We start from the raw sequence: 25,179 nt of genomic DNA, 5'->3' as shown, positions 1-25,179 counted from the left end.
TGCACTTTCCTTAGCAAATCAAGCAAATTCAAAAGCTCCCACTAATAATTCTGTTTTTGTGCTAATTAACTCACTTTTTTACTATTATATTTTTTCTTTTGTTTAATTGATGCTGATATGTTTGGTTACAATATAAGTAAATATGATATCTTTGATGGCTAACCAACTGGGTTTAATACAAGTTTTTCAATAGTTTTAATTATGATGGCATGCATGAGGAAGAAGCCTAGGTGGGCATAAAACATCTTTATACATAAAAAAAGAACTTGGGAAGCTTCCAGTAAACTATGAAGAAAGAAGTATATTTGTAAATTACATCAAATTGTCATGCTGGTGGTACAGGTATGCGGCCTGTTATCCAGAAAGCTCTGAATTATGGATAATTATGAATTGAATTATAATGAATTATTTAATCAAATAATGCAAAACTTGTTTAAAAATGATTTCCTTTTTTTTTTTAATAATAAAACAGTACCTTGTACTTGATCCCAACTAAGATATAATAATAAATCCTTATTGGAGGAAAAACAATCCTATTGGGTTTATTTAATGTTAATGTTTAAATGATTTTTAGCAGAGTTAAGGCATTGAGGTCCAAATTACGGAAATACCCTTTATCCGGAAAACCCCAGGTCCCAGGCATTCTGGATACTAGGTCCCATTCCTGTAAATGATTTAATGCCCTGATCCCTACTCTTAAGGACTGATTTATTCAAATTAAGTTCGATTTTTTTACACAGTTGTGGCAAAAAATCATGATCAATTGTTTTTGTTAGATAAGTACGAAATCATGGGAAGAACTGCTGTCACTGTTTTTGGCTGTACTTTTCTTGGCTCTGAGTTACACATTAAACTGAGTTACACATTTTTTATACGGATTATATATAAACTGTACTGGTTTCCTATTTCTTTTCCCAGATTCATAATTATGTTGGTCAAGTTAAGATTATAGTGCAGCTGATAACCAATAGCAAAGACATCCGACTGCATGCCCATAGTCTAGTTGGTAAAAACTGTGAAGACGGCATCTGTTCTCTAACTGTAGGACCTAAAGATACAATTGTTGGGTGAGTATATTACTGCAATCCTACAGCTTAACATAGTCTTCTATAACCAAACAATGTTTCAGCCATGAGAAGAAATGAATGGGTTAAAGAGACACCCATAGAATCAGGAAGGAACTGAAAAACCTCAGTGTGCAGGTTTTTCAGATGTTCCAAACCGCAGCATAGTATACTCTTTAGGTACTTATCATTTTGGGTAAATACCACTTGTGATTTACAAATGATATGTGCAAATACTATATTATAGTAGCAGCATTCTTTATCTATACAATTTATTTGTGTGTAGGTAGAAATAAATGTTGTTCATAACACTGCATTACAATGCTCAAGAACATTGTCATTAGAGTTACATCACTTTGCACTCATTGGTTCAACTGAGACTCGGTTAAGTTGGACATCCAGCAGTGCTCCATAAACACTTGCTGCAAGTATATAAGCATAAGAAAAATAATAGATCTTATTGTTGATATTTGATTGAGCAGATGATGGTGAAGCTATCCAGGAATATGGTCACCCTCCAGAGTCCAGGAAAGCTCATTTTTATATCTTTATAAATTTGACTCATGGCTTTATAATATGCAGCTTAAATAAGGATTATGCACATTTTTGTAATCATCTGTATATAAATATAATGACACTGAAATATTAAACATGTATTTAATACAAGTAAAAAGAGACTTTAATGCATACAAGTATACTTAGTTATATCAGATGTGAATGTCTTTTAGGTTTGCTAACCTGGGAATACTTCATGTTACAAAGAAGAAAGTGATTGAGATTCTGGAGGCCCGCATGACAGATGCCTTCAAAAAGGGACACAATGCTGCATTATTAGTACATCCAGAGCTCAATTATACATACTCTGAAGATAGACAATTAAATGGTGAGAAACCCCAGCAGAATAGTAGCTTCTGCACACAATGCTAGAACTGTATCATCCCTGTGCAGCAATTTGTGACCTTAATCAGTGGAGGGCAACCATGTAGGCCAGCTGTGTGCCTCAAAGGGATGTTTATAGTCCCCAGTCCCCACAAGGGCACAGCAACTTATGTTATTTTATTTGGTCTCAAACCTGTTGCTTCTTGAATAACTACCCTACTGTGTTAAAAAAACACTAACCAGGCAAGGCTTTAGTGTAAATAGTGCCCTGTGGAGTGCAATAGTCACCCCTTGACAATTTGAAAAACATTTCTTGGGCTTTAGATACATTATATTATATCACAGTATGCTGTTCAAATTCTCTAGGTTATCTTTGAAAGAAGTTGCCTTCCTGTGCATTTTTGCACATTAAAGTGTTTTACCTGCAGTAGTTCACACTACTCACAGCAGAAAGGGCATTTTCTGGGGTTTTCAGTACGCAATGAAATGCCATATGTGCCATTGCCCTAAAATAATGCCATGAAGGGACATGGACTAGGTCATTCGGGGGCATGGCCAGACAAAGAGGCTATGTAGCAGGGACAGAGGATATAAATTTCTTTGCACTAAGCACTGCTGTCCTTTAAATGTTGCCCTTTGATTGCTCAATAATGCACTTATTTTGTTTTGCATGCTATTCTTATGTCAGATGCCTGCAAGTATTTGACAGTTACTATACCTTTTGCCTCCATACAGGCCATGAATGTTTTGTTTTTCTAAGTTCTATAAATCAAAATTTTAGCTGTGGTAGCATTTTTCCTTATAATAGTTTATTAGTGTGCCAAATTTACATAATCATACAGTTTTATTTAATAAGTGCATACATATCTATTTCAGTGCGGGAAAAGGAAATCATAAGACAGGCAGCAATGCAGCAGGCCAAGGATATAGACCTAAGTGTGGTGCGACTCATGTTCACTGCCTTCCTGCCAGATAGCGAAGGTCGATTTACTAGATCACTTGAGCCTGTGGTATCTGTTCCCATCTTTGATAGCAGTAAGTATTTTATGGGATAGGAATTATATTTTCTTATTTCAAGAGTTTGTCTATATTACTATTAACTTGCAGCCCCTTACCTCTGGAACTCTATCACTGAATTCCTTTGTAAAATTATACATACAAAGAGTAAGCTGCCCTGTATTTTAATTTACTATTAAGAATAGATAAAGAAAAGAGATTTGTGATACACATTAGCACTTTTTAATCATTTATTTGTATGTCACTTACCCACTTGTAAGCTCTATGGGGAAGGGGAGTACTTCCCCTTTGTCTTTTAGCACATGACACTTAGGGGCAGATTTACTAAAACTCTTTTTTCATTTTTTTTTATTTCAAAATTTAAACAAACTCATTTTCACAAACGTCTGACATTTGCTAAAAAGTCTGAACTGAAAAAGTCAGTGCAGGAAAGAGTTGCAGAAAAGTCACGAAACTGCAACTTTTTTGAATTGTCACATCGCAACCTCTACTTTTTCGAATTGTCATATAAAAAACTAGCGTCAAAAATTAGAAAACCTCTAAAGTTTTGAAGCAAAGAAGGATCCAGGAAAGGGAAGGGACATCTGCAATTGACTTCTACATGATCTCGAAAAGGTTTATCTGGGGAATTTTCAAGAAAATCTTGAAAAAGGTGTTTTTTTTTTGCGACTTTTAGCACTAAAAAAATCCCACCATTATTAAATGGCCCCCTTAATCATTGTAACTCTGTTTATTTATATTTATTTATTGCAGTGTTTTTTCTCTTAGTTTGTATGTTTACTGTGTTTGTATAGCTTTGCTTAGACATTTATTTAAGATGCAGTCCAGTCCTATGTGATCAGTATATTTGCCATTGTTGTAGTTGTTAATGTGCATGCTGAATGCATGTAGTATGAAGACAGAAGTCAAGGAATCTACATGTAAGGTCAGACATGGGAAATTCATCTTGTGTCACCAGCTTTTCTTGTTGAACTTTTTTTTAAATTTTCTTCATTCTGATCAGATGCTATATTAGTAACCCGTGTAACAGAAGAACTGACACCTATAAATATTACTTCCTCATAGGAGGTTAAACATAAAATGCTTTTAGCACATGCATGTGGTGATGTAACAGCCTGGGAAATCTCATTGTATTGTTACCCAGGCAATTAAAAGGGCTGGTATAATAAGCAGTTTTGGTATACCACTTTCCTTTTTTTAGAAGCCCCCAATGCATCCAATCTGAAAATCGTGCGAATGGACAGGACTGCAGGCTGTGTGACAGGAGGGGAAGAAGTATACCTCCTGTGTGATAAAGTGCAGAAAGGTATGTCAATTATCTGGAACCAAAAAGAACTCATTGTATTTGACATTTTTTAATGACAAAGTAAAACTATGGCACTTCATGTCCAGCTTTGCCTCTATTATTGTGTACATGGCTATGAAGATGTTAGTAACTGTAACTTGCTGGCTATGCTTCCTGCTGAAATCGTTTCACAATAGTGTATATCCTGCTGTTTTGTATATAAGCTCGTTTTCAGTAAGCTAAGTATTGTGACATCCGAAACACATCTGCATTTGCAAAATTATAGTAAAATGTTTGAGGGAAAGTTGAGCTATTATCTCATGTTAAAAAAAAATTCAGCTGTGGAATATAGCTACTCCCAATCATACTCTAAAAATACTAAATTAGCTACAAATGATGATCTCAAAATAATATATAACTAAAGCATACAAAAATGCTTTAATAAGACAACACTGGCAGCCGTCCAGAAACCTCACTTATCATTTACATTACTTCTGCTGCTTCGTCAGAGGAAATTTTGAACTGGAGGAACTTCACGTTAAACATCAGAGATGACGTAATGCAAGCCGGACTGGCAGAGCATGTGTGGGTGGTTTCATTTTAGCTTGTCCCTTTTTACATGTTTTGTATGTCACTTGGGTTTTAGCACAGTTTAGTGAGTCTATTGTTTTATTATGTTTGTAAGTGTACTGGAAAATGTGCTTTAGATTGGTTTGATTCAGCTTATTACAGCTGTGCTTCCTCCTCTACCACAACCAAAGAATGAGAAGTTTTGTAGATACTAATCTGGGCCTGCATGGGGCAGAGTGTCATGGGGCTTTTCAAGCTCATGACCATGATAATCATGGTGTAAAAGTGGACTGCCTCTTTTGTAGCTATGTTTGGCAGGGGTCCAGGGTAAAAGCCTGGCCTAGGTCTGCATATAAGGAGGTGCTGCAGAAAACAGCTGTTGGTAGGAAGATTTTGGGATGTTAATGGTAACACTTTATATTAGTGCTTGCCCTGTGACCCTGTTGACAGGGTATGGAAGACTCATAGTTTAGGAAGCACTGGTATAGCAGAATGAAATGAGTACCGGTAATGGAAATTAGATAAGAAGAAATGGAAGTGAAATGTTTTTGCGTATTCTAAATGCAATTGCAGCTTAATGTAAATGATTACTAAGAGAATCAGATATGGATAAGATATGAGCAGTGCTATTATAATGCTATCTAAGTACAGGTATAGGATCCCTAATCCAGAAACCTGATATCTAGAAAACTCTAAAGCTGGCCATACACGCACCGATACTATCGTACGAAACCTCGTTTCGTACGATATTCAGTGCGTGTATGGCATGTCGGCGAGTCGACCGATATCGCAGGAAGCTGCTGATATCGGACGACTCGCCGATTGGCCAGGTTAGAAAATTTTGATCGGGCGCCATAGAAGGCGCCTGACCAAAATCTGCCGTCAGGGCTGAATCGGCAGAAGAAGGTAGAAATCCTATTGTTTCTACCTCCTTATCTGCTGTTTCGGCCCTGACTGCGACCAATGGTCGCACGAAACATCGTTAGATCGCCACGTGTATGGCCAGCTTAAAGGAAGGCCATCTTCCATACAGTCAATTATAAGCAAATAATAATTAAAATAATTAAAAATGCAATCTTTGTAATTAAAAAAGGGCCTAGTACATTATCCTAAATTAGTTTAAATTTATGCTGTTGGAAAAACTCCTGCTGTTTTTATTAATTAGATTTAAGTTACCTTAAAAACCCAGGTCTTAAGCATTCTACATTAGAGATCCCTTACCTGTATTGTTTTTCTAGTTTTACACATTTCAGTTCGATAATCACTGCATAACCTAAAACAATTGAATAATATTTTCTGTGGTCCCAGCAGCACAGGGAGGACCAGATTGAGATTCAAAATAGATCCTGGCATTTCAAATACACAGTGTCCCAAACACCCCCCCACAGGCCCCATAATTAGTGACAGTCTAAGGCATCTTACAGCAGCCCTTTGGCCATTGCCAGAATCCACAGATTGCTAGTCAGGGCCTGGCACAACACAGTAAACTATAACTTGGCCACTTGGCTGTATTCTATCATTTCACATGTTTATGTGAATAGAGACATTTTCTTTTCCTCGCTTACAGACGATATTCAAGTCCGCTTCTATGAAGAGGATGAAAATGGAGGCTTCTGGGAAGGATTTGGAGATTTCTCACCTACTGATGTTCATAGACAGGTATATGTTTTATCTGGAACAAAATTACCTTAACAAGGGTAGAAAATTATTTTTACTAAAGCAACTATAAAATATCAGATTGTATATATGATTACAATATGTTCATGATTCTGTGTACTGGCTGACATTGTGTAGTATAACCTAAATACTGTAATGGGATGAGCTCAGAGAAGCATCATGTTTACAGCATGTCTGTCTCTAGCAAAGAGGTGCCATAGCTGCATATCTTCCATGGGGAACAAGTCACTCTCCCATTAAATAAAGGCTTATATACATTAGCAGTCCTATTTTATTCTTTATCTCTCTCCCTCTCTCTTTAAGTTTGCTATTGTCTTCAAAACCCCAAAGTACAAGGATGTAAATATTACAAAGGCAGCGTCTGTGTTTGTTCAACTTCGGAGGAAGTCAGATTACGAAACTAGTGAACCCAAACCATTTCTTTACTACCCAGAAATAAAAGGTAAGAGTTGATACATATTTGGAAGTTTTTGTTAAGTGCCACTTTGGCATGTTTTAAAACTATTTGTATTATTAACTGCCTATGTTTAATTATTTATTCCCTACACTAGGGTGGTGCATTGTCTTTCATACATATTTAGAAATGCTTGAATAAATATGCCATATACAAAGTTGAATTGATACACATTAAACTACTTTGTCTTTTTGCTTGATATAAAATATGGATTGCACTCAGTTGCTACTAATTTGATTCAGTGCAGTAACCCATTGCAGGCAATTAATAATAATGGATAAAATAAATAAATTAAAGCAAAATAAAGATTGGTAACTAAAGGTTTATTCGTCAACAATGTAAATTGGATTCTCTACGAGGCATGGTGTGTGCCCAGAAGTTAGGGAGAGTAATGGCTGCTGGGGCACGGCATTGGGGGGAGGGTAATGGTGGCAGGCTTCCATTGGAGGATTTGTGAATAAATGTCTACCACTGGCTTCAAGGAGCAGGATGCAGTAAATTCATAAAAAGGAAGCATTAGTAAAAAAATATACTACAAACGTGCTGAAAATCAAGAATATTGGTAACTTTGAAGCTGCCTTAGAAGCATGAGGGCCAAGGCACATTGAAATTTGCTTCTAGTGGAAAATCTGCACTAACCGCAGGCATCAAATCTATCTACCTCTCCTTGCAATTCCAAATTTAGTATAGAGAAAGCTATTTTCAGGAGGATTTAGTGACATTTCCTCATTTGACATGGCCCTAGGTGTAATTAATATCATTATAGGCTTTAATGAAGCAGAGCCCCAGTGGAAAAATTAAGATAGTTCAATGCTTTGTGGATTTACCAAGCAATAACATTTATATTAAGCGTCTCTTAGGAAAGTGGAAGTACTCTGTATAGCAGGCCAGTATATTATTTCTCTCTGATAGAAATAGAACTCAGTCTCTTCATTTTATCTGACTTGTGTTTTTTACTTTGCATAGACAAGGAGGAAGTACAAAGGAAACGCCAGAAGCTTATGCCTAATTTCTCAGATGGTTTTGGTGGAAGTGGGGCAGGATCTGGTGGAGGTGGTGGTGGTTTATATGGAGGAGGAGGAGCAGGAGGCTCTGGAGCAGGTGGCAGTAAGTTTTTTAAATGCATAAAAAATTGGTGTTCAGTATCTCCTTGTAAATTTGTTGCTTATTTATTTTAAAGGATTTATTTGTGAAAATGTATAGATATATATACCGCACTTACAGGTCTTAGTAAAAAATAAACAAACATTTATTGACACAATAAATGTTTCTTTATTTTTTACCAAGACCTGTGAGTGTGGCATCTGTTCTATTTTGTACCATACTGATTTTCATACTGCACCCAGGCATCGTTACAACACTACGTGGGTGCCTGCTTTTCATTGTTTTTTATATATATATATATATGTGTGTATATACTGTATATACGCATCATTTCTATTTTCATATGTAAAGGTGCAAAAGCAATTAAAACTAAAAGGAGTGACTGTATATGAGCTATTATTTCAGTCTCTGCTATTCCAGGGATGCTAGTAATTAATTAATTTTTAGTTTATTGTAATATATTTTCACTACTGGCAAAGTACACTTCCAGTAGGCAAAAACATGTTGTGACCTGCATCCCTTTTTGGGGGCAGGATATGTCATCTGCACAATTCAAGGCCAATTTTCTATGCCTTCTGTCAGGAATTTCAGTTGCCCACACACACCTAGCTCATAATTTACAAAAGTTATCCCGAAAAGCTTAGATCTAGCACCTATTAGCAGTGTAAATACAAGTTTGAATTTGTCACCATTTCATTGGCATGAGATAGCAGTGCATCCCACATTCGGTTCCTGCTGTCATGGGGCTGGACATTTTTTGCTAAGCCTCTTTTGATCTCTGCTACTTACTGTGGCAGAGATCTTATATCAAAAGAGCATGCAATTTTCAATGTGCTGCTGTTTAAGCTAGTGAATGTAGGTTCCAGCAGTGTTTTCCTCCTGCCATTAGCTTTAAAACAGTTGCTCAAAAATTACCCGAGTAGTAGTTAATTTGATCTGATGATTCCATCCTCAAAATATCCTTTACCGCTTCCTCTAGACTGCTGGACCCGAACGAGGGGTAGGCAGGCTGAAGGTGTTGGTGCCCACCAACGTTGCACCATGGGCCCTAGTTCTTGCCCTGTTGTAAGACAGACCATATGTTACTAGTAAAGGCCTTATGAAGAAAGTGCACATTTAAGCAACTCACCAGCTTAACCAATACAAGATGTGCAGTGTAATTAATATTGTATTTTGATACCCAGGCAAAATTAAGTGTCGCATTTAGTAGAATATTATTGACATTTTGCCAGGATATATTTTAATACAGAAGCATGTAAAAATGAATTGTTACATAACATTTATGATGGTATTGATTCTTTTCAGGCTATGGGTTTTCTTCATTTAGCTACAATAATTATGGAGGTTTGAATTTTCATGGAGGCCCTATGAATTCCAGCCCATGTATGAAGCATGGTGAGTTTATAATTTACCAACAAGGTACAATTTCAAATTACAACATTGAATACACCATTAATTATATGTTTACTTATGTGACAATTCCTGGAATAATCACTTGCTACACATTGCAATTAGCAGTACATGCATTGATTTCCTGTACCATTTTGAAAATAGCTTCATTTTCTGGTGGATTAAACAATAAGGTGCTCAGATCCTCTTGCTGGTGAGCAATCCTGTGTGCTTAACAGAGGTTTAGCTACAGAGAAATGAGTATTTGTTTTTGTGTAAAGTCAAACCAATAGATCCCATACTAGGGGCCCAAGTTGAGAAACTTTCCTAAGGCAACAGTGCCCTGCAGGTTACCTGGGCTGGCAAGAAACTGCTTCTGGTAAGTCTTATAAGTTTTTTAATTTTAAATGTTATCTCTTCTAGCCGAAGAGTGCAATAGTGTTTTATGCACTAGCAGTATTTCCCCGTCTTGACCCACTCCAGCACTAAAAAGTTAAGCTTGTTGGGTGAGGGTGGCAGTATTGGCTAGAACACTTCCGGTCAGCACCAAATCACCCCAGTTGGAGCAATACATTGTATGGCCACCTTTGTATTGTTCTATATGTTCACACCATCTTCCCAAACTTCTATAACAGCAGAAAATTAAGAGAATCTGAGACTCACTTCATTATCTTATTTGGCTGTGCACAACATGGCACTTTGGCAGATTACATTTACAAACCTGCCTGATCATCAGATTAACCAAAATCTATTGTACATATCAGTCACCCAGTATGCCCATATTAAAAAAATTTAAAACTGTGTTGCATACAACCAGGTTTACTGCTGCTCTGCACTAACAAACATGACTCATTTTCCCTTAACTGCTTCTCATTTTAGAAGATGAGAGCACTAGCAGCCTTTACTGCGAGCAGGATCGGAGCAGCTTGATTTTAACTTGGAGTAGAAGTAACAACATTATAGATCTCCTTTGATTATATTTGCTATTAGATGCTTAGCCCCTGTGATGCTAGGCTGAAACCTAAGAACTTTCTTACCCTAGAGATGTATAATAGGACAGTGTGTTTGTGCCCTAAGATTAGAGGGAGCATTGAATGGGCATTTTTTTATGAGCCAAAAAAGCAGCCTGCCTTAAACCTGATGAGCTTTTTTTTTTGTTGTCAAAAACCTGTTTTTTTGTTGGTATTTTTTTCTGCCCCTTAATATACCTATACTTTCACCCTCTGTTTTTAGAATTAATAAGTAGAGAATGTACAATTATGTCTTTCTGCTTTCTTTAGTTTCTGTGAAAGAGTCACTGACTCACTTTACAGATATAGCTTTTTTTTTTTTGAGCTTTTGCTGTAATCTGGGCTCATCTTTCCTCATCATTTCTCATTCTGTGGTGTCACAATCCCCATATAATAAGTCAGAAGGAAGTATGTCATAATTACCAAGGCGGTATATTCTCATATCATTGAGTGTGGCAGTAATATTAATAAACTTGCATTGTAAACAGGAAAGGTCTCCCATTATATATGTATGTACACCCTCTCTAAAAGGATATAAAATGCAAGTGTATTAAATAATAAATATAGATGACATTTATATTTGTGTTGATATTTAATTCTAGTGGCTATATAGTAGTGGAATTTGTAGCCCTAGTATAATGACTGATATATATAATGAAATGGGAATCCTTGTACAGAGCAGTACTACAGTAAATTACTCTGTTTCATGTTAGAGTCCCAGCCCCAGTGTGAAGCCAACCAGAAACATGTTGAGACCATGAATATCCAAGATGCCCCTAATGAAGTGGTATGTTTGTGCTTCGACACTGTTCAAGAAAATGAAGAGGCTCCAGCAAGGGAGGAAAGGGAGTTTTGCAAATTGCATGGTATGTGGAAGTACATGCTGATACTTCTTGGTTCATATCTTTTACCAAATTCAAGAAGCTTTTAGATTATACACATTGTAGGTGTGAGATCCTTTAGCCAGAAACCCATTATCCAGAAATTATAGGAGGGCCATCTCACATAGAATCCATTTTAATCAAATAATTAAAATTTAAGGCATGAAGATCCAAAGTATGGAAAGACACCTTGTCCAGAAACATCCAGTGCCTGAGCATTCAGATCCCATACCTGTATTCCATTTGAACTACATAATATTTAGTTATAAGCATCTTTCCAGTATACATTTATTACCAAAGCTTTAGTGGTTTTAAAGTTATTTGAAATGTAGTTGCTATTAAAAGCGGTTTCTGTCCCCTGTTATACTCTATACTCCTTGGTTTGACTATTAAAACAGTGTAGCAGGAGCCACATGATTAACAGGCCAGTGAAGTAACAGAACATTGTGGGAATTGGAGTCTTGCCAATAGCAAAGATAAATTATGCTACATTGTTTCAATAGTCAAAACCACCGGTGCAGAGAATAGCCAAAGTAATGGTTAGATACTTCTTTTAGTAGCAATTGCATTTACAAATCACTTTTAACATCACTGAAAATGTGTAATTGTTTTTCTTTTCATTCCCATCAAGAATAATCATTACATTTGTTCCAGATATTCGGCATATATACACTCCTTTATATTGTAGCTATTTAATAAATACTTTTTACCAAAGCTTTCAGTTGTCTGGAGATTTGCATACTTTAGAGGTGCAATAATCTTGATAACTAGAAACCTTTGATCCACATCAATGCTCCATAGTAACTAAAAAGAATTATTATAACTTACATTTGATATTTACATAATCCTCTCCTCTCATTTACCTGGCTATCCAGAGTTACATTACAGATGAGAATCCAGCTTAGCAGTGACTCATCACTGTTACATAATAATGAATACTGTAATGAAACCTCAGAGAGCTGGATATAGAGCTGCGTATGTGATTGGAGCTAGACGATATATGTCTAATACCTGCGGGGATGATGAATAGGGTGTTTAACAAACACCAGACAAGTCTCTCATTGGAAGACCCTTTGTGTGTGTGTGTGCACTAACTGTAAGTGCTGCGGTCTACACACCTATTCCAGAATAACTGGTATAATTACTGTACCATATCTCCATTCCCAGTTTTGCTTGCAGCTCTTACATGTGGTATTTCATCAGCACAGCAATGAGAAATCATACACATTATGCCCTATGGGAGTATGCAAGCAACCTACATAGTGCCAGCTTTGTAAACAGTGGCATTGCTAAAGGATACTGGCTTCCAGAGAGTTAGGGGCAAAGTTCTCTAGGGCCCCCATAAACTTTGTGTTTGTGTCAACTTTGAGTTCTATGCAGAATTAAGGCAGAAGTCAAAATCCTTCAATATACGTATATATGTATGATACACACACGTGACACAGAGGCTGCTTTTTCTCCATAAGGGACACATGGAGACACATGGAGACAGCAGGAGAATATTTGTTGTCAGTGACTCAGTACGCTAATTTCTATTAGCATATGTCAAGTGTAGGTTAACTAGAGGCCTCTGCCAATGGCAATCCATCTCACAAAATAATATTCTTTGGGTGTTGGAGCCTTTTGTATTTATTGAGTGCATATGCATGTGAGAGAATGAAACATTATAAAAACATATTTATTATTGTAGATGATAGGTTGTAAGTCCAACAGCAGTGGGCTTTTTAATTATATGAGCATTAGAACATTATTAAGTTCACATGTTTAATTGCACCTGACACACACTAGTGTGTATTATGTACTGAATATCCCACAAACATACCTCTTCCAGTTACCTTCCATCTCTCTTGGCAGAGACCAATACCTGAATATAGAATAGATGCCATTTATTTATGTATGAGTAGCCTTCCAAATCATAGAGATTCCTGAAGGAAACACCAAACTCTTTGAAATTGATCTACACTGGTAGAAAAAGTAAACATAAAGAATACTAACTAGTTGTTGACAAGCTGATGATGGCTGTAAATGCAGCGAAGCACCACAGGCAATGGGGTCAAGCCTGCTGTTAAGGGTGTAAGTTACTTTCTGATGATTGCAATATTAATGGATTTTACTACACAGTAATGTACTTTATTTTTGGGGGGTATAGTAGCAAATAATTAGGAAGATCATAAATGCACTCTTTCTAATACAACAATTATTTTTGCAGACTGTAATTTCCCAAGAAATGCTCTGCAGCTCACAAAGCGTCATGCAGCTTCCTTGTTTGACTATGCCGTAACAGGAGATGTGAGGATGTTATTAGCTGTACAGCGCCACCTAGCTTCAATTCAAGATGAGAATGGTGACAAGTAAGTACTTTGGACTGAAGTCTCACCAAACAAAACAGATACGGGACAGATATGGGACCTGTTATCCAGAATGCTCAGGACCTGGGGGGGGTTCCGGATAAGGGATCTCAATTGTTTGTCTACTAAAAGGGGACCACTCAACTACATTTAGTAGTTTATTAGGGTACAGACAGTTGTATGGGAACAGTAGTAGCTAGTGGACAATTCCCATATATCTGTTTCACTCAGCTGTAAGTGTTTCAGGGTCACGCCCTGAAACACTGTGTAATGTACTTGACGAATCACCTAAAGAATTGGGCGTGCATATACCAAACCCCAGAAATTATGTCAACCAGACATAATATTCGCGCAAGAGCTGAAATTCTGGTGGAAAATGCTGCATTATGGCAATTGCGTTCAGAAGTGCTCTTTGCACACTGCACTTGCTGTAAGTGACCACTAATAATTTAGCATTTACTGTGGATTTTTTTTCCAGAAACATCAGTTTACCAATAGCTCAGTTTAATGCTTTAACTTATTTATCTTTTTTTCCCAGCATTCTCCACCTGTCCATTATCCACCAACATTCTGCATTAGTAAGGATCTTCCTGGACATAACACAAGGGCCTGTGTGTGACGATATCATCAATGTGAGAAATGACCTATACCAGGTATATAGTAAACCACATGGCATTTATTTCCTGCCATCAGTTTGTAATATGCCGCATTTTTCGTGATCTTGTGAATTAGTGCAACGGTTGCAGTTGCTGTGACTTCTTTCTTTTGTATTAAAAAGGCAGTAGACACCTAAATTCACTTTTGTTCAACATGAACACTTAAAAAAGGAGTAGTGAAAATGTGTTCTGCCTTTTTTTCCATTTTGTTTAAATATATATATATATATATAATGAGCTTTCTCGAGTTGCAGCCTGTGTCTCAGTTTAGCAGGTAAGGAGGAGTTCATTTTACAGGAGATCTTTGTGTGAACTGTCACAATTTCTATTTCGCTGTTTTTTCATTAGTGCAAGAAATCACACAAACAATATATTTCTTATACGCTAATTAGGATTCAATTCAGACAGGACTGTGGATTCGGCTAGATCCGAACCCTGATGAAAAAGGCCGAATCCTGGCCAAATACCGAACCGAATCCTGGATTCGGTGCAGTCCCGATTAATAATAAATAATTTTACACAGGCCCTGTTTATTTAACTCATGTTGAACAAGGAGATATACTGCCTTTTGAACCACAAACCCCACCAGATGAGAATATTTGGGGTGTCTTCCAGTGGCCACCAAGTTCTTTGTGCATTTCTAGACTCCGTTGCATTTGGCTGTGATCACACAACAACCTGACACTGTGCAAGATATCATAAAAGCTGGAGGTGACCCGTTGTGCTTGGACCGTGATGGCAACTCCGTCCTACATCTGGCTTGTAAAGAAGGAGATGCCTCAACATTAAGTATACTGCTCAAACACAAAAAGACACTGGAGATCATCAATCTTCCAAACAATGATGGTAAGCAATGAATTAAGTAGCACTGCTTTTTCAATATTTTAATTGTACCCTTCCTCCTCTACTATAATTATCGAAAGCTGACAATATTGGTACAGTCTGTATCAGAAGATATGGGTCAGTTAGACTTGCCTTGGCATTGCTCCAGGAGCAGGATGTGTATCAGACATAAATGTCTGCTCGGATAGCCTTTTATGTTAGGTCACTTTATCATTACGATAGTTCATTGCACCTAATGTGCTTCCTAGCTGTAATTGTTAACATCTTGACTATACAAAATAACTTATTATGCTCAAATAAATAAGGGTTTTGGGACCTGTTATCCAGAATGCTTGAGATCTGAGATTTTACATATAAGGGATCTAGCCGTAATTTTGATCTCCGTACCTTAAATCATTTAAACATTAATTAAACCCAATAGGATTGTTTTGCCTCCAACAAGGGTTAATTTTATCGTAGTTGGGATCTAGTACAGGTACTGTTTTATTACTACAGAGAAAAGGGAAATCATTTTTAAAAATTATTTGATTAAAATGGAAGACAGCCTTCCAGTGATTTGGAGCTTTCTGGATAACGGATCCCATACCTGTACATATAACAAAACACAGTGGTTTCTCCTTTCTCCCAACATTTTAGCTCTTGCAACTGAAACAGCTGGTGATCAGTTATCCACTTAGGGTGTAAGAGTGCTTTTGGGTACTGCTCCATTATATACTTTAATCTACGCTAACATCTTTAAGACAGAATACATGTATGTTTGTGCATGTTTGTATGTGCCAAACAATCTGCAGGGTTGATGTGGTTAATGCTAGTATTTCACTAGCATTGAATGTAATAGAACTGTATGACCTGAGCACAATTTGTTTGTTATTAGGTTTGAATCCAATCCATGTTGCTGTACTTTCAAATTGTGTGCTGTGCCTCCGGCTACTGATATCAGCCAGGGCAGATGTAAACGCTCAAGAACAGAAATCAGGAAAAAGTGCATTGCATTTGGCGGTGGAACAAGACAACATATCTCTAGCTGGCTGTCTTCTTCTGGAGGTAAGCTTGGCTCTTTTTTACTTTGTATCCTAAACAACAGAGTCATTTCTTATGTCCTGTCAGCTGTATGTACCTTTAATTCCTTTTGAATGCCTTCAGGGAGATGCGTGTGTTGACAATACTACATATGATGGCAATACACCGCTTCACATAGCAGTTGGAAGAGGCTCTACCAAGCTTACAGCACTTCTCAAAGCCGCAGGTATGGTTGACTAAGAGAATTCTAACAAAAATAATATTGAGAAAACATTAAGGTTGCCTTTAAGGGCAAGAAATATGCTCCATGTCCCAGAGGGGGGCCTAAGCTCCCTTTATGCATACCCCTGCAGGAATGTCTGGACATTGTACAGAGTAGTTTCTAGACTTCCATTGGGGATAGTCAGCAGGTAACCTGGACACAGAAGGGCTGTTCAGCGTCTTTACTACAGTGCTTCTAAGTTTGGTCTTTTATTTATACCTGAACTCAGTGTGTCTTCCACGTAAGTGACGCAGATTCTCTCATATGAACTTTATCTGTGACTTAAACGCAATTCTCTTGTTGTAGGTGCAGATTCCTTTGTTGAGAACTTTGAACCCCTCTTAAGATTTGAAGATACTCAAGATGAAGATGATGTAGATGAAGGAATTGTACCGGGCACAAAACCTCTGGACATAGCTACTAGTGATGAGGCAAGGGGCTGCTGCATGTTCTGGGTTTATTATTACAATATGTATCTGAACAAATTTGGTACATCATTGCACACTATTTATCCTGTGTTCTTTGAAAACCATCTGTGGGTTGAATTTATTTTTTAAGGTTATCTTTACTGATTTTTAAAACAAAATAGAAAGAAAGTAAGGAATGAGAAGAGAGGAAAGATAGAGAATTATAGTGATGGGAATTCCGCCATGCTGATACATTTCAACATACAAAACTAAGGATTGGTCAGAACTCTTAAGGAGGTGCTGTACCTGTTGGCGGGCCAATAGCCATCTGTCCCATATTTTCCTGAATTTGTAAAGGCAACCTTTAGCCACAATGTCCCTATATTAATTCAACATTAGGTGATATCATATATAAATGGAAAGGCCAAACACTAAAGGCATTGTGATATTGTAGACAGTTATTTCTGATGCAAAAAACAGACTGCATATATATCAGAATGATTTTTCTGTTGTGGTATTTTAATTTATTACTTCCTCCTCCCAATATGTAGGTTCTTGAAATTCTGAATGGCAAGCCTTACAAGTCAGAAGTGGCTCCTGAAGACTCCTTGCCACAAGGTATTGGCACAGCACTCTATAGTAAATATACATAAATGGAGGGCACTCACTTCGCATACAAAAAAACAACAATATAGATGTTTGGTGCAAGAAACCCAAAAGCAGTACCCCCATACAGGGCACCAAAAACAGTCATTTTAAATAGGATGAGGGTTTGCACACAAGAAACACAAGCACAATGATAGTATTAAAAAATATAGTCCTTTATATAGTATACAAAAGATTTAACAGCAGTCAATTTTAATTGCAAGATTACAAAAGATAATACATAGATTTATAAGATAATACATACCCACAAAATGTGCCCCCCTTGAGAAAGGCTCTTTGCCGAAATGTTGGGGTATTTCTCATCTTTGGCAAGTGTATCCACTAACTTGTGTGTCTCCTTTTGCCTATGCGCATTTTGTGGTATGTATTATCTTATAAATCTATGTATTATTTTTTGTAATCTTGCAATTAAAATTGACTGCTGTTAAATCTTTTGTATACTATATAAAGGATTATATTTTTAATACTACCACTGTGCTTGTGTTTCTTGTGTGCAAACCCTCATCCTATTTAAAATTGGCACAGCACTCTGCCTGTCCTGAACATTCTCAGTATTTAAGGACCAGTAACACAAAAACAATGAAAGTGTTTGATAAGCATATCATTTAATTGTACTGTTGCCCTGAACTTGCGTTTGCTTCAGAAGTACTACTATAATTTATATAAATAAATGTAGCCCCTGAGCTCATCCAGTTACATTTCCAAAAGTTTGGACAAACAGGGAAATTATTTATATATCTATATATATGTATATAATCTGGACTTTAACACAATATAGTTTTTACGTACTTATGAAATAAATTGCCTATATAAAAAAAATGAATACAATTCGGTTCTTACCCATAAAAAGTTTTGACACCCTGTGTTTAATAATATGATCATCAATAAATCATAAATTGTTCATACAATAGGAACGTTAAGCTTCTATTTCTCTTAAATTATTTCTTTATTTTGAAGGTGACATGAAAAACCTTAGTGGAGAGGTAAAGCAGAGGCTGTACACCTTGTTAGAAAGCCGAGATTTGGACAAGAACTGGGTCACTTTAGCACAGAAGCTGGGCCTTGGAATGCTGAACAATGCTTTCAGATTAAGCCCCCACCCATCTAAAACATTACTGGACAACTTTGAGGTAAGCACTGTGCTTTAGTTCTGTATCCATTCTAAATTTAAACACTTGGAACTTTATTTGTCAATTCCAAATAAACATGGTTCATATGAGGGGTGTTGTCATGGCCTTTAATGCATACTTAAAGGGCATGTCAACGCCAAAAATAAATTTTTGCACAATAAAAAAAAATTATATATATAATCATAAGCAACTTTCCAATATGAATTTGTTAAATATTTTCAGTGCTTTAAAAGTTATTTGTAAATGTAGTTGCTATTGAAAGCAGCATTTGCTGAACTCCTGGTTGTTAGCTTTTAAACAATGTTCTCCTCCAGCAAGTCTGGTCTGTAAAATCTGCTGGCATTTGTTATATTGTTTCAAATGCCAGAGCCACCAGGGCAGAGAATAGAAAGGACAGGCAGACACTGCTTTTAATAGCAGCTATATATACAAATAACCATTACAAATTTTTGTTTTTTTTTATTAGGCAAAAACATTATATTCTGGATTGACATGTCCTTTAAACTCATTTAATGTCAGCAATGCAGGGAGTGTTTTTTCACTATATATTCACCTATATATATATATATATAGACATCTTTACTAGAGTTTGAAGCATTGTTGGAATGTTTTTAGACAGAGAGTGTTCTCCTGGCATCTATTATACAGCCGGGTGGTAAAATGCCATTTATCACTTCAGAAGACGCATTTTCACTTCTCCAGAGTCCAAAGACTGCTGAGGACACATCATTTTAGACAATGAATCTGTATACATTTGGCCACATAGCATATGTGTCCATAACTAAAACCAACCAAACTGCTATGCAAACAAAACCGACACTGAACATTTGAGGTCATTCCAATCATCAGCATTAATTTGCAGTATGTCTCCAGCCCACTATATATGGCAGTTAGCAAAGGGATTGCCCTTTTGTTAACAGTGTATAGAGTAAATACAAGACACTAGCCCTGTATTGTCAGGTGTCCTTAGAAATCCCTCAGTTCAGAAATGGAGATTGTTGGGAGAGTGAGGAACTGACCAGCAGCTGCCTGAGAAGATTTCTGTACCACATATTCCTATACCCAAAGGGGTTGGCAAGGGGAATATTTGTGAGTGCTTCAAGGGAACTCTCTGATATAGTGAAGGCCTCATTCTCAGTTGAAGGAGAGAACCACCAGTCCACACATTAGCTGTGTAGCTAAGTAATAAAGAAAGAAGTGTGGGGGCCGGCCCTCAATTCAGTTTAGGCTTATTCTCCTTAAAATTAACTTTTAGTTAAAGTACTAGCCTTGATGTTTGATTGGTTGCTATAGGTTACTGCACCTGGGCAAATTTAGTGCCTTTAATTACATAACCCCCATAGCGTCTATACATCTATTTTACAAATGTTGAAATGAAACATTTGGTTGTGCTTTGTTGAAGGTTTCTGGTGGAACCATGACAGAACTCCTGGATGCCTTAAAACTGATGCATTACACTGAAGCTGTTGAGGCCATTGAGCAGTCACAAGCTATCCTTAAGCTGTCTGGGACTTCTACGCCATCTTCAGAGGCACTGCTTCCTGCACAGAGAAGAGGTGAATATATGTGATGTTCCATTGTGTGTATAACATTCTCACTTACCACAGTTTGTGTTACACACTGAGCAAGGTCATTCAGTTGGTAGCACATCTGCTTTGTAGCCATTGGGGCTTCAGTTCAATCTGGCCTCGGCACTATCTGCAAGGAATTTGTATGGTCCCTCTGCATCTATGTGGGTTTCCTCTAGGTACTCCAGTTTCCTATCACAATGTTCCATCTAGAATGTTTTTCTCAGTTGGAACACTCGCTGGAGAGTTCTAAACTGTCTCTGGAGTCAGTCTTTGCACAAGAGCTATTTACAGGGAGTTTAGGGATTTTTATGGGTGATTAGAGGAAAATAAACCTTACAACACCTTGTGCAATGCCAAATGTCAGCAGGGATGGTATAAAGGCCACCGCAATTGGACTCTGGATTAATAAATTAAATTTTATTATCTAGCAGTGTCATGGAAAAGTCAGGAGAACAGTTCCTGCCTGCATGCAAAATGGCAACGATAGAGAGGAATAATGGTTAGGGTCCCTAGTTCCCACTGAAAGCAAGTTGTAAGTGTTTTAGACCAATAATGTCCCCACGCACAAAATAAGGGTCACGCAGAAGAGGTTTTAGGTTTGCAAAGATGGGAGTTAAAGAACTTGTCTGATCTCAAACCAAATCAACACTCGTGAAAAGACTGAATGGGAACAAATCACCCAAATGATGTCCATAATCTGACGGAAAGTCTTACTAAAAGAGTAGCACAAACTATAAACAAGTTGCATTTCTAAGAGAAGCAGTACAGGTATGGGACCCCTTATCCGGAAACCCATTATCCAGAATGTTCCGAATTAGGGAAAGGTCACCTCCATTATAAGCAAATAATTATAATTTTTAAAAATGATTTTCTTTTTCTCTGTAATAATAAAACAGTACCTTGTACTTGATCCCAACTAAGCTATAATTAATCCTTATTGGGGGCAAAAAAGCCTATTGGGTTTATTCAATATATAAATTATTTTTAGCAGACTTAAGTAAAAGATCCCTTATCCGGAAAACCCCAGGTCCTGAGCATTCTGTACTGTGTTTATCAAATATTTAGTCAGTATCAAGCGATCACATAGAATAGAAATGAGAGAAAAAGACCAAACTGACTCCTAGTAATGGTAATAGAATATAGTTACTGCCATAGCATAATGAGAAGAGCTGATTAGTAGGTGTGTGATAAAAAGAAATAAATAATGGCGGTTTGGGAGGGAGACCCCTGCAGGGAACTGAAGTGGTAAAAAGGAGTACTGATCTCTTTTAAAGAGAGTTGCATCAACTTAATATTTTATAAATATGCGCATATAATTTTTATGCAGCTAATTCATTATAACTGATTTCTTCCTTTGAAATGACACTTTGTGCAGATTCCCCCATGTTCGATGTTGGTTACCTTAAGCTGCAGGACACTGATAGTACGTGCGACAGTGGCGTAGAGACATCCTTTCAGAAACTGAGCCTTTCATATTCGGAATCTCTGAAGGAGACAGAGACAGTTTGCCCAAAGTTTTCCCAGGAACCAGACTGTACTCTCATCTGCAACAAGTGATAGGCAAGTGTTGGACTCTGTCTTACATGCACAGCGAGGCTCAGCAGCTTGAACAAATACACTGGATATTCAAGAAAGCCTGGGCCTGGTACAATTTAAAACACTTCTTTGCTCATGCATATAGTAAGCTAGCGAAAAGAATATATATAATTATATATATGCAACTTTTAAGGACCTAAGCTTCTGGGTTCTGGGCATCACACTCTGTGTATTGCTTATCCCTAATTGAATTAGGATGTTGCATATTTACTTATTGAATCATGTTGGTTTAAAGTCTCTATGGATTCTGCATGAGTTCCTATTATACACCATCAGAAAACTACACGATTCAAAAAACAATTCAGAAATTAAACTTCCCAGTTAAGTTACTGTCATTTGCAAATGTTGGCAATATATTAAGAATGGCTAGCAATCATTTAATAATGTTTTATGCCTTGGTTTACTACAGTAAATATTATATATTTTTCTGAAATTTAATTTTTATTGTGTGTTTTATAATAAAATGATAAAGGAAAGATGTTTATCAAAAAAAGGAGAAAACTGTTTTGTATTTGTCCAGTCTTTGTTAGCCTGTTAATTATGTGAACACAGTAAGAAAATGAAAGTGTTCTGATTGGATGCTGGCTGTTAATGCAATAGGGCAATTTTGTTTTTATGTTTGTAAATTGGTTCTATGTGTAATTACCATGACCATATAAAAAAAAACACAAGGGTGAAGCCAAATGCTTTAATACAGGTCATGGAATTTTAAGGTGACTTCTAATATCCTCATATTTTAAAACAGGAAGTACAATATAATCAAGTCAAGTGACAGAAATTACATCACTAAGCAATAATTATAACTGATATAACATGGCACAATTTAAAAATATAAAAATGACTGGATATTGGGGGGGTGGGGTTAACAACAAATTTTTTCCACTATTTTTTGTGCTAAAACTCCAAATATTTGAATTCTGATTCAAAAACTTGAATATTAGATACTTAAAGGAGAACTAAACCCTAAAAATGAATATGGCTAGAAATTACATGTTTTACATTATAAACTGACTACACTGGCTAAAAGTTTCAGCATCTCTATAGTAGTAATGATATAGGTTGTTACAGTTGTCACAGGAGCTCCCCATCTTGGATTCTGTTCCCACCTCCCCCCTGGAACTGCCTGGGACAGTGCACATGCTCAGTGTGGTCTGAACAGCTGTTGAGAAGCTGAGCTTAGGGGTTATTGCAAATTATCAAGCAGAGAATGAGGTTTGTTTGTCATATAAGCTGATGCTACAGGGCTGATTATTCAATTCTGATGCAAATGCCCTGGTTTTAGATCTGTCATGTAATGTGAATCTGAGTGAATTACTAATCAGCTTTTTACTGTAACATTTATACTCTATCTATGCAGTATATTGTGAGTGGGCCCCTAAGCTCAGTAACTGACAGCAGCACAGAGCATGTGCAGTGAATCAGCAGAAAAGAAGATGAGGAGCTACTAGGGCATCTTCAGAGGCACAGATCTTCCCTGCTAAAGGGCTGTGGGTGCCTTGGGCTGATACAGAATCCCAAAACAGAATGTACAGTATTTCTGCCCTCCTTCTTTAGTTAGGCTTTAGTTCTCCTTTAAGTGCAAAAAATACAAAAACTTGAATGTAAAACTTCGGCATTTTCGGATTTTTTAATAGATAAGCTAACATTCAACATCACTTCAACTTGCAGTGCAGCAGTAAATAGAGACTGATGTTTATCAGAGCACAAGTTACATGGCTGAGGGCACCTGCATGCATTTTGTGAAAAAAATATGTTTTCCTATGACAGAATACCTTTAAAATACTCATTTGAGCCTGCTTTGGTTGCTATTCATTGATAATATTATCACATTTCATCAAAACAGTATCACATAACAGAATACAAATACTACTTTGCCTGACAGTATTCATCCTCCACCTGCCAAAAATAGCTTTCTATAGGTGAATATTTGAGAATAAAACATCATGCTCCGATATTACACAATTTAAAATACATTCCAAAGATCTAAATCAGTGCTGTCCAACTTCTGTTGTACCGAGGGCCGCAATTTTTCCGACCTACGTGGTGGAGGGCCGATAATGGAAGCCAGTTTTGACCACTCCCCTTTTTGAAACCGCACCCACTTGAAACCACACCCATGTTATCACATGACCATACCCGTATTAATGGTTGTAGTACAGCAAAAACCTGCCATACTCTGCCTTCCCTACCCTGCCTGTGTGTGCCATACTCTGCCTTCCCTGCCCTGCCTGTGTGTGCCATACTCTGCCTTCCCTGCCCTGCCTGTGTGCCATACTTTCACTGTGTTTGCCATTCTTGGCTGGTTTGTGCCATACTTGGCCTGTGTGTGCCATACTCTGCCTTCCCTACCCTGCCTGCGTGTGCCATACTTTCACTGTGTTTGCCATTCTTGGCTGGTTTGTGCCATACTTGGCCTGTGTGTGCCATACTTGGCCTGTGTGTGCCATACTTGGCCTGTGTGTGCCATACTTGGCCTGTGTGTGCCATACTTGGCCTGTGTGTGCCATACTTGACCTGTGTGTGCCATAATTGGCCTGTGTGTGCCATACTTGGCCTGTGTGTGCCATACTCTGCCTGCCCTACCCTGCCTGCGTGTGCCATACTTTCACTGTGTTTGCGCCATACTTTCACTGTGTTTGCGCCATACTTGGCCTGTGTGGGCCATACTTGGCCTGTGTGGGCCATACTTGGCCTGTGTGGGCCATACTTGGCCTGTGTGGGCCATACTCTGCCTGCCCTACCCTGCCTGTGTGTGCCATACTCTGCCTGCCCTATGCTGCCTGTGTGTGCCATACTCTGCTTGCCCTGGCACACACAGGCAGCATACAGTGACACAATGCTGGCACTGCTCCTACAGTCTGTACAATAACTATATATTAAAAAACTTTTTAATTGAAGTACCACCTCAGTATATGTTCTTTTTGTAGTGTGCAGGGATTAGTTGTGGGTTTCTACTGCTCCTGAGGTGTGAACAGGGGAACAATGTGGGTGATTACAGCCTGAGGTGTGAACACTGCAGGGGGTGAACAATGCAGAGATTAAAAGGTGTGAACAACACAGGGGATTAACATGTTTAAACAATACAGCCTGATTACAGCCTGAATCTGAGGTGAGAACCATGCAGGGGGGGGGGGGGGGGGGCAGTTAATCACAGTACTGATACCATTTAAAGCTTACACAAGAGTAAGCCATCAAAGCAGCCAGACAGGTGGGGGGCCACACAGAGGGCCGCCAGTTGGACAGCACTGATCTAAATAGACATTTGAAGGAACACAAGCTACACAAATAGATTTTTTAACAAGCCTTCCGAACTGAAAAAAAATTAAGCAAGATGATTTGTACCTTTATTA

At 37.6% G+C, this 25,179-nt stretch overlaps 1 protein-coding gene across 3 annotated transcripts in view; it reads left to right on the top strand.

The window, feature by feature from the left end:
• nfkb1 (nuclear factor of kappa light polypeptide gene enhancer in B-cells 1) overlaps positions 1 to 22,316 on the top strand; it is a 50,021-nt gene extending 27,705 nt beyond the window's left edge. For 2 of the 3 annotated variants that reach the window (XM_002934759.4, XM_031903127.1), the window contains 19 exons: positions 919 to 1,067; positions 1,793 to 1,947; positions 2,820 to 2,978; positions 4,162 to 4,266; positions 6,383 to 6,474; positions 6,796 to 6,934; positions 7,913 to 8,053; positions 9,356 to 9,445; positions 11,163 to 11,315; positions 13,540 to 13,681; positions 14,217 to 14,331; positions 14,979 to 15,180; positions 16,052 to 16,221; positions 16,321 to 16,423; positions 16,766 to 16,890; positions 17,418 to 17,484; positions 18,490 to 18,662; positions 20,065 to 20,218; positions 21,609 to 22,316. In XM_002934759.4, coding sequence (XP_002934805.3) covers positions 919 to 1,067; positions 1,793 to 1,947; positions 2,820 to 2,978; positions 4,162 to 4,266; positions 6,383 to 6,474; positions 6,796 to 6,934; positions 7,913 to 8,053; positions 9,356 to 9,445; positions 11,163 to 11,315; positions 13,540 to 13,681; positions 14,217 to 14,331; positions 14,979 to 15,180; positions 16,052 to 16,221; positions 16,321 to 16,423; positions 16,766 to 16,890; positions 17,418 to 17,484; positions 18,490 to 18,662; positions 20,065 to 20,218; positions 21,609 to 21,790 — 2,616 coding nt within the window. In that variant the 3' untranslated portion in view covers positions 21,791 to 22,316. The remainder of the gene's footprint in view (positions 1 to 918; positions 1,068 to 1,792; positions 1,948 to 2,819; positions 2,979 to 4,161; positions 4,267 to 6,382; positions 6,475 to 6,795; positions 6,935 to 7,912; positions 8,054 to 9,355; positions 9,446 to 11,162; positions 11,316 to 13,539; positions 13,682 to 14,216; positions 14,332 to 14,978; positions 15,181 to 16,051; positions 16,222 to 16,320; positions 16,424 to 16,765; positions 16,891 to 17,417; positions 17,485 to 18,489; positions 18,663 to 20,064; positions 20,219 to 21,608) is intronic. The other variant, XM_012955526.2, reaches the window with a different exon arrangement.
• Positions 22,317 to 25,179: the final 2,863 nt, after the last annotated feature.

The sequence above is a fragment of the Xenopus tropicalis genome, chromosome 1 (genome assembly GCF_000004195.4).
Source record: "Xenopus tropicalis strain Nigerian chromosome 1, UCB_Xtro_10.0, whole genome shotgun sequence".
In the NCBI taxonomy this organism is placed as follows: domain Eukaryota; kingdom Metazoa; phylum Chordata; class Amphibia; order Anura; family Pipidae; genus Xenopus; species Xenopus tropicalis.
Note: the sequence above shows the minus strand (reverse complement) of the source record. Positions and strands in the feature narration are given on the sequence as shown.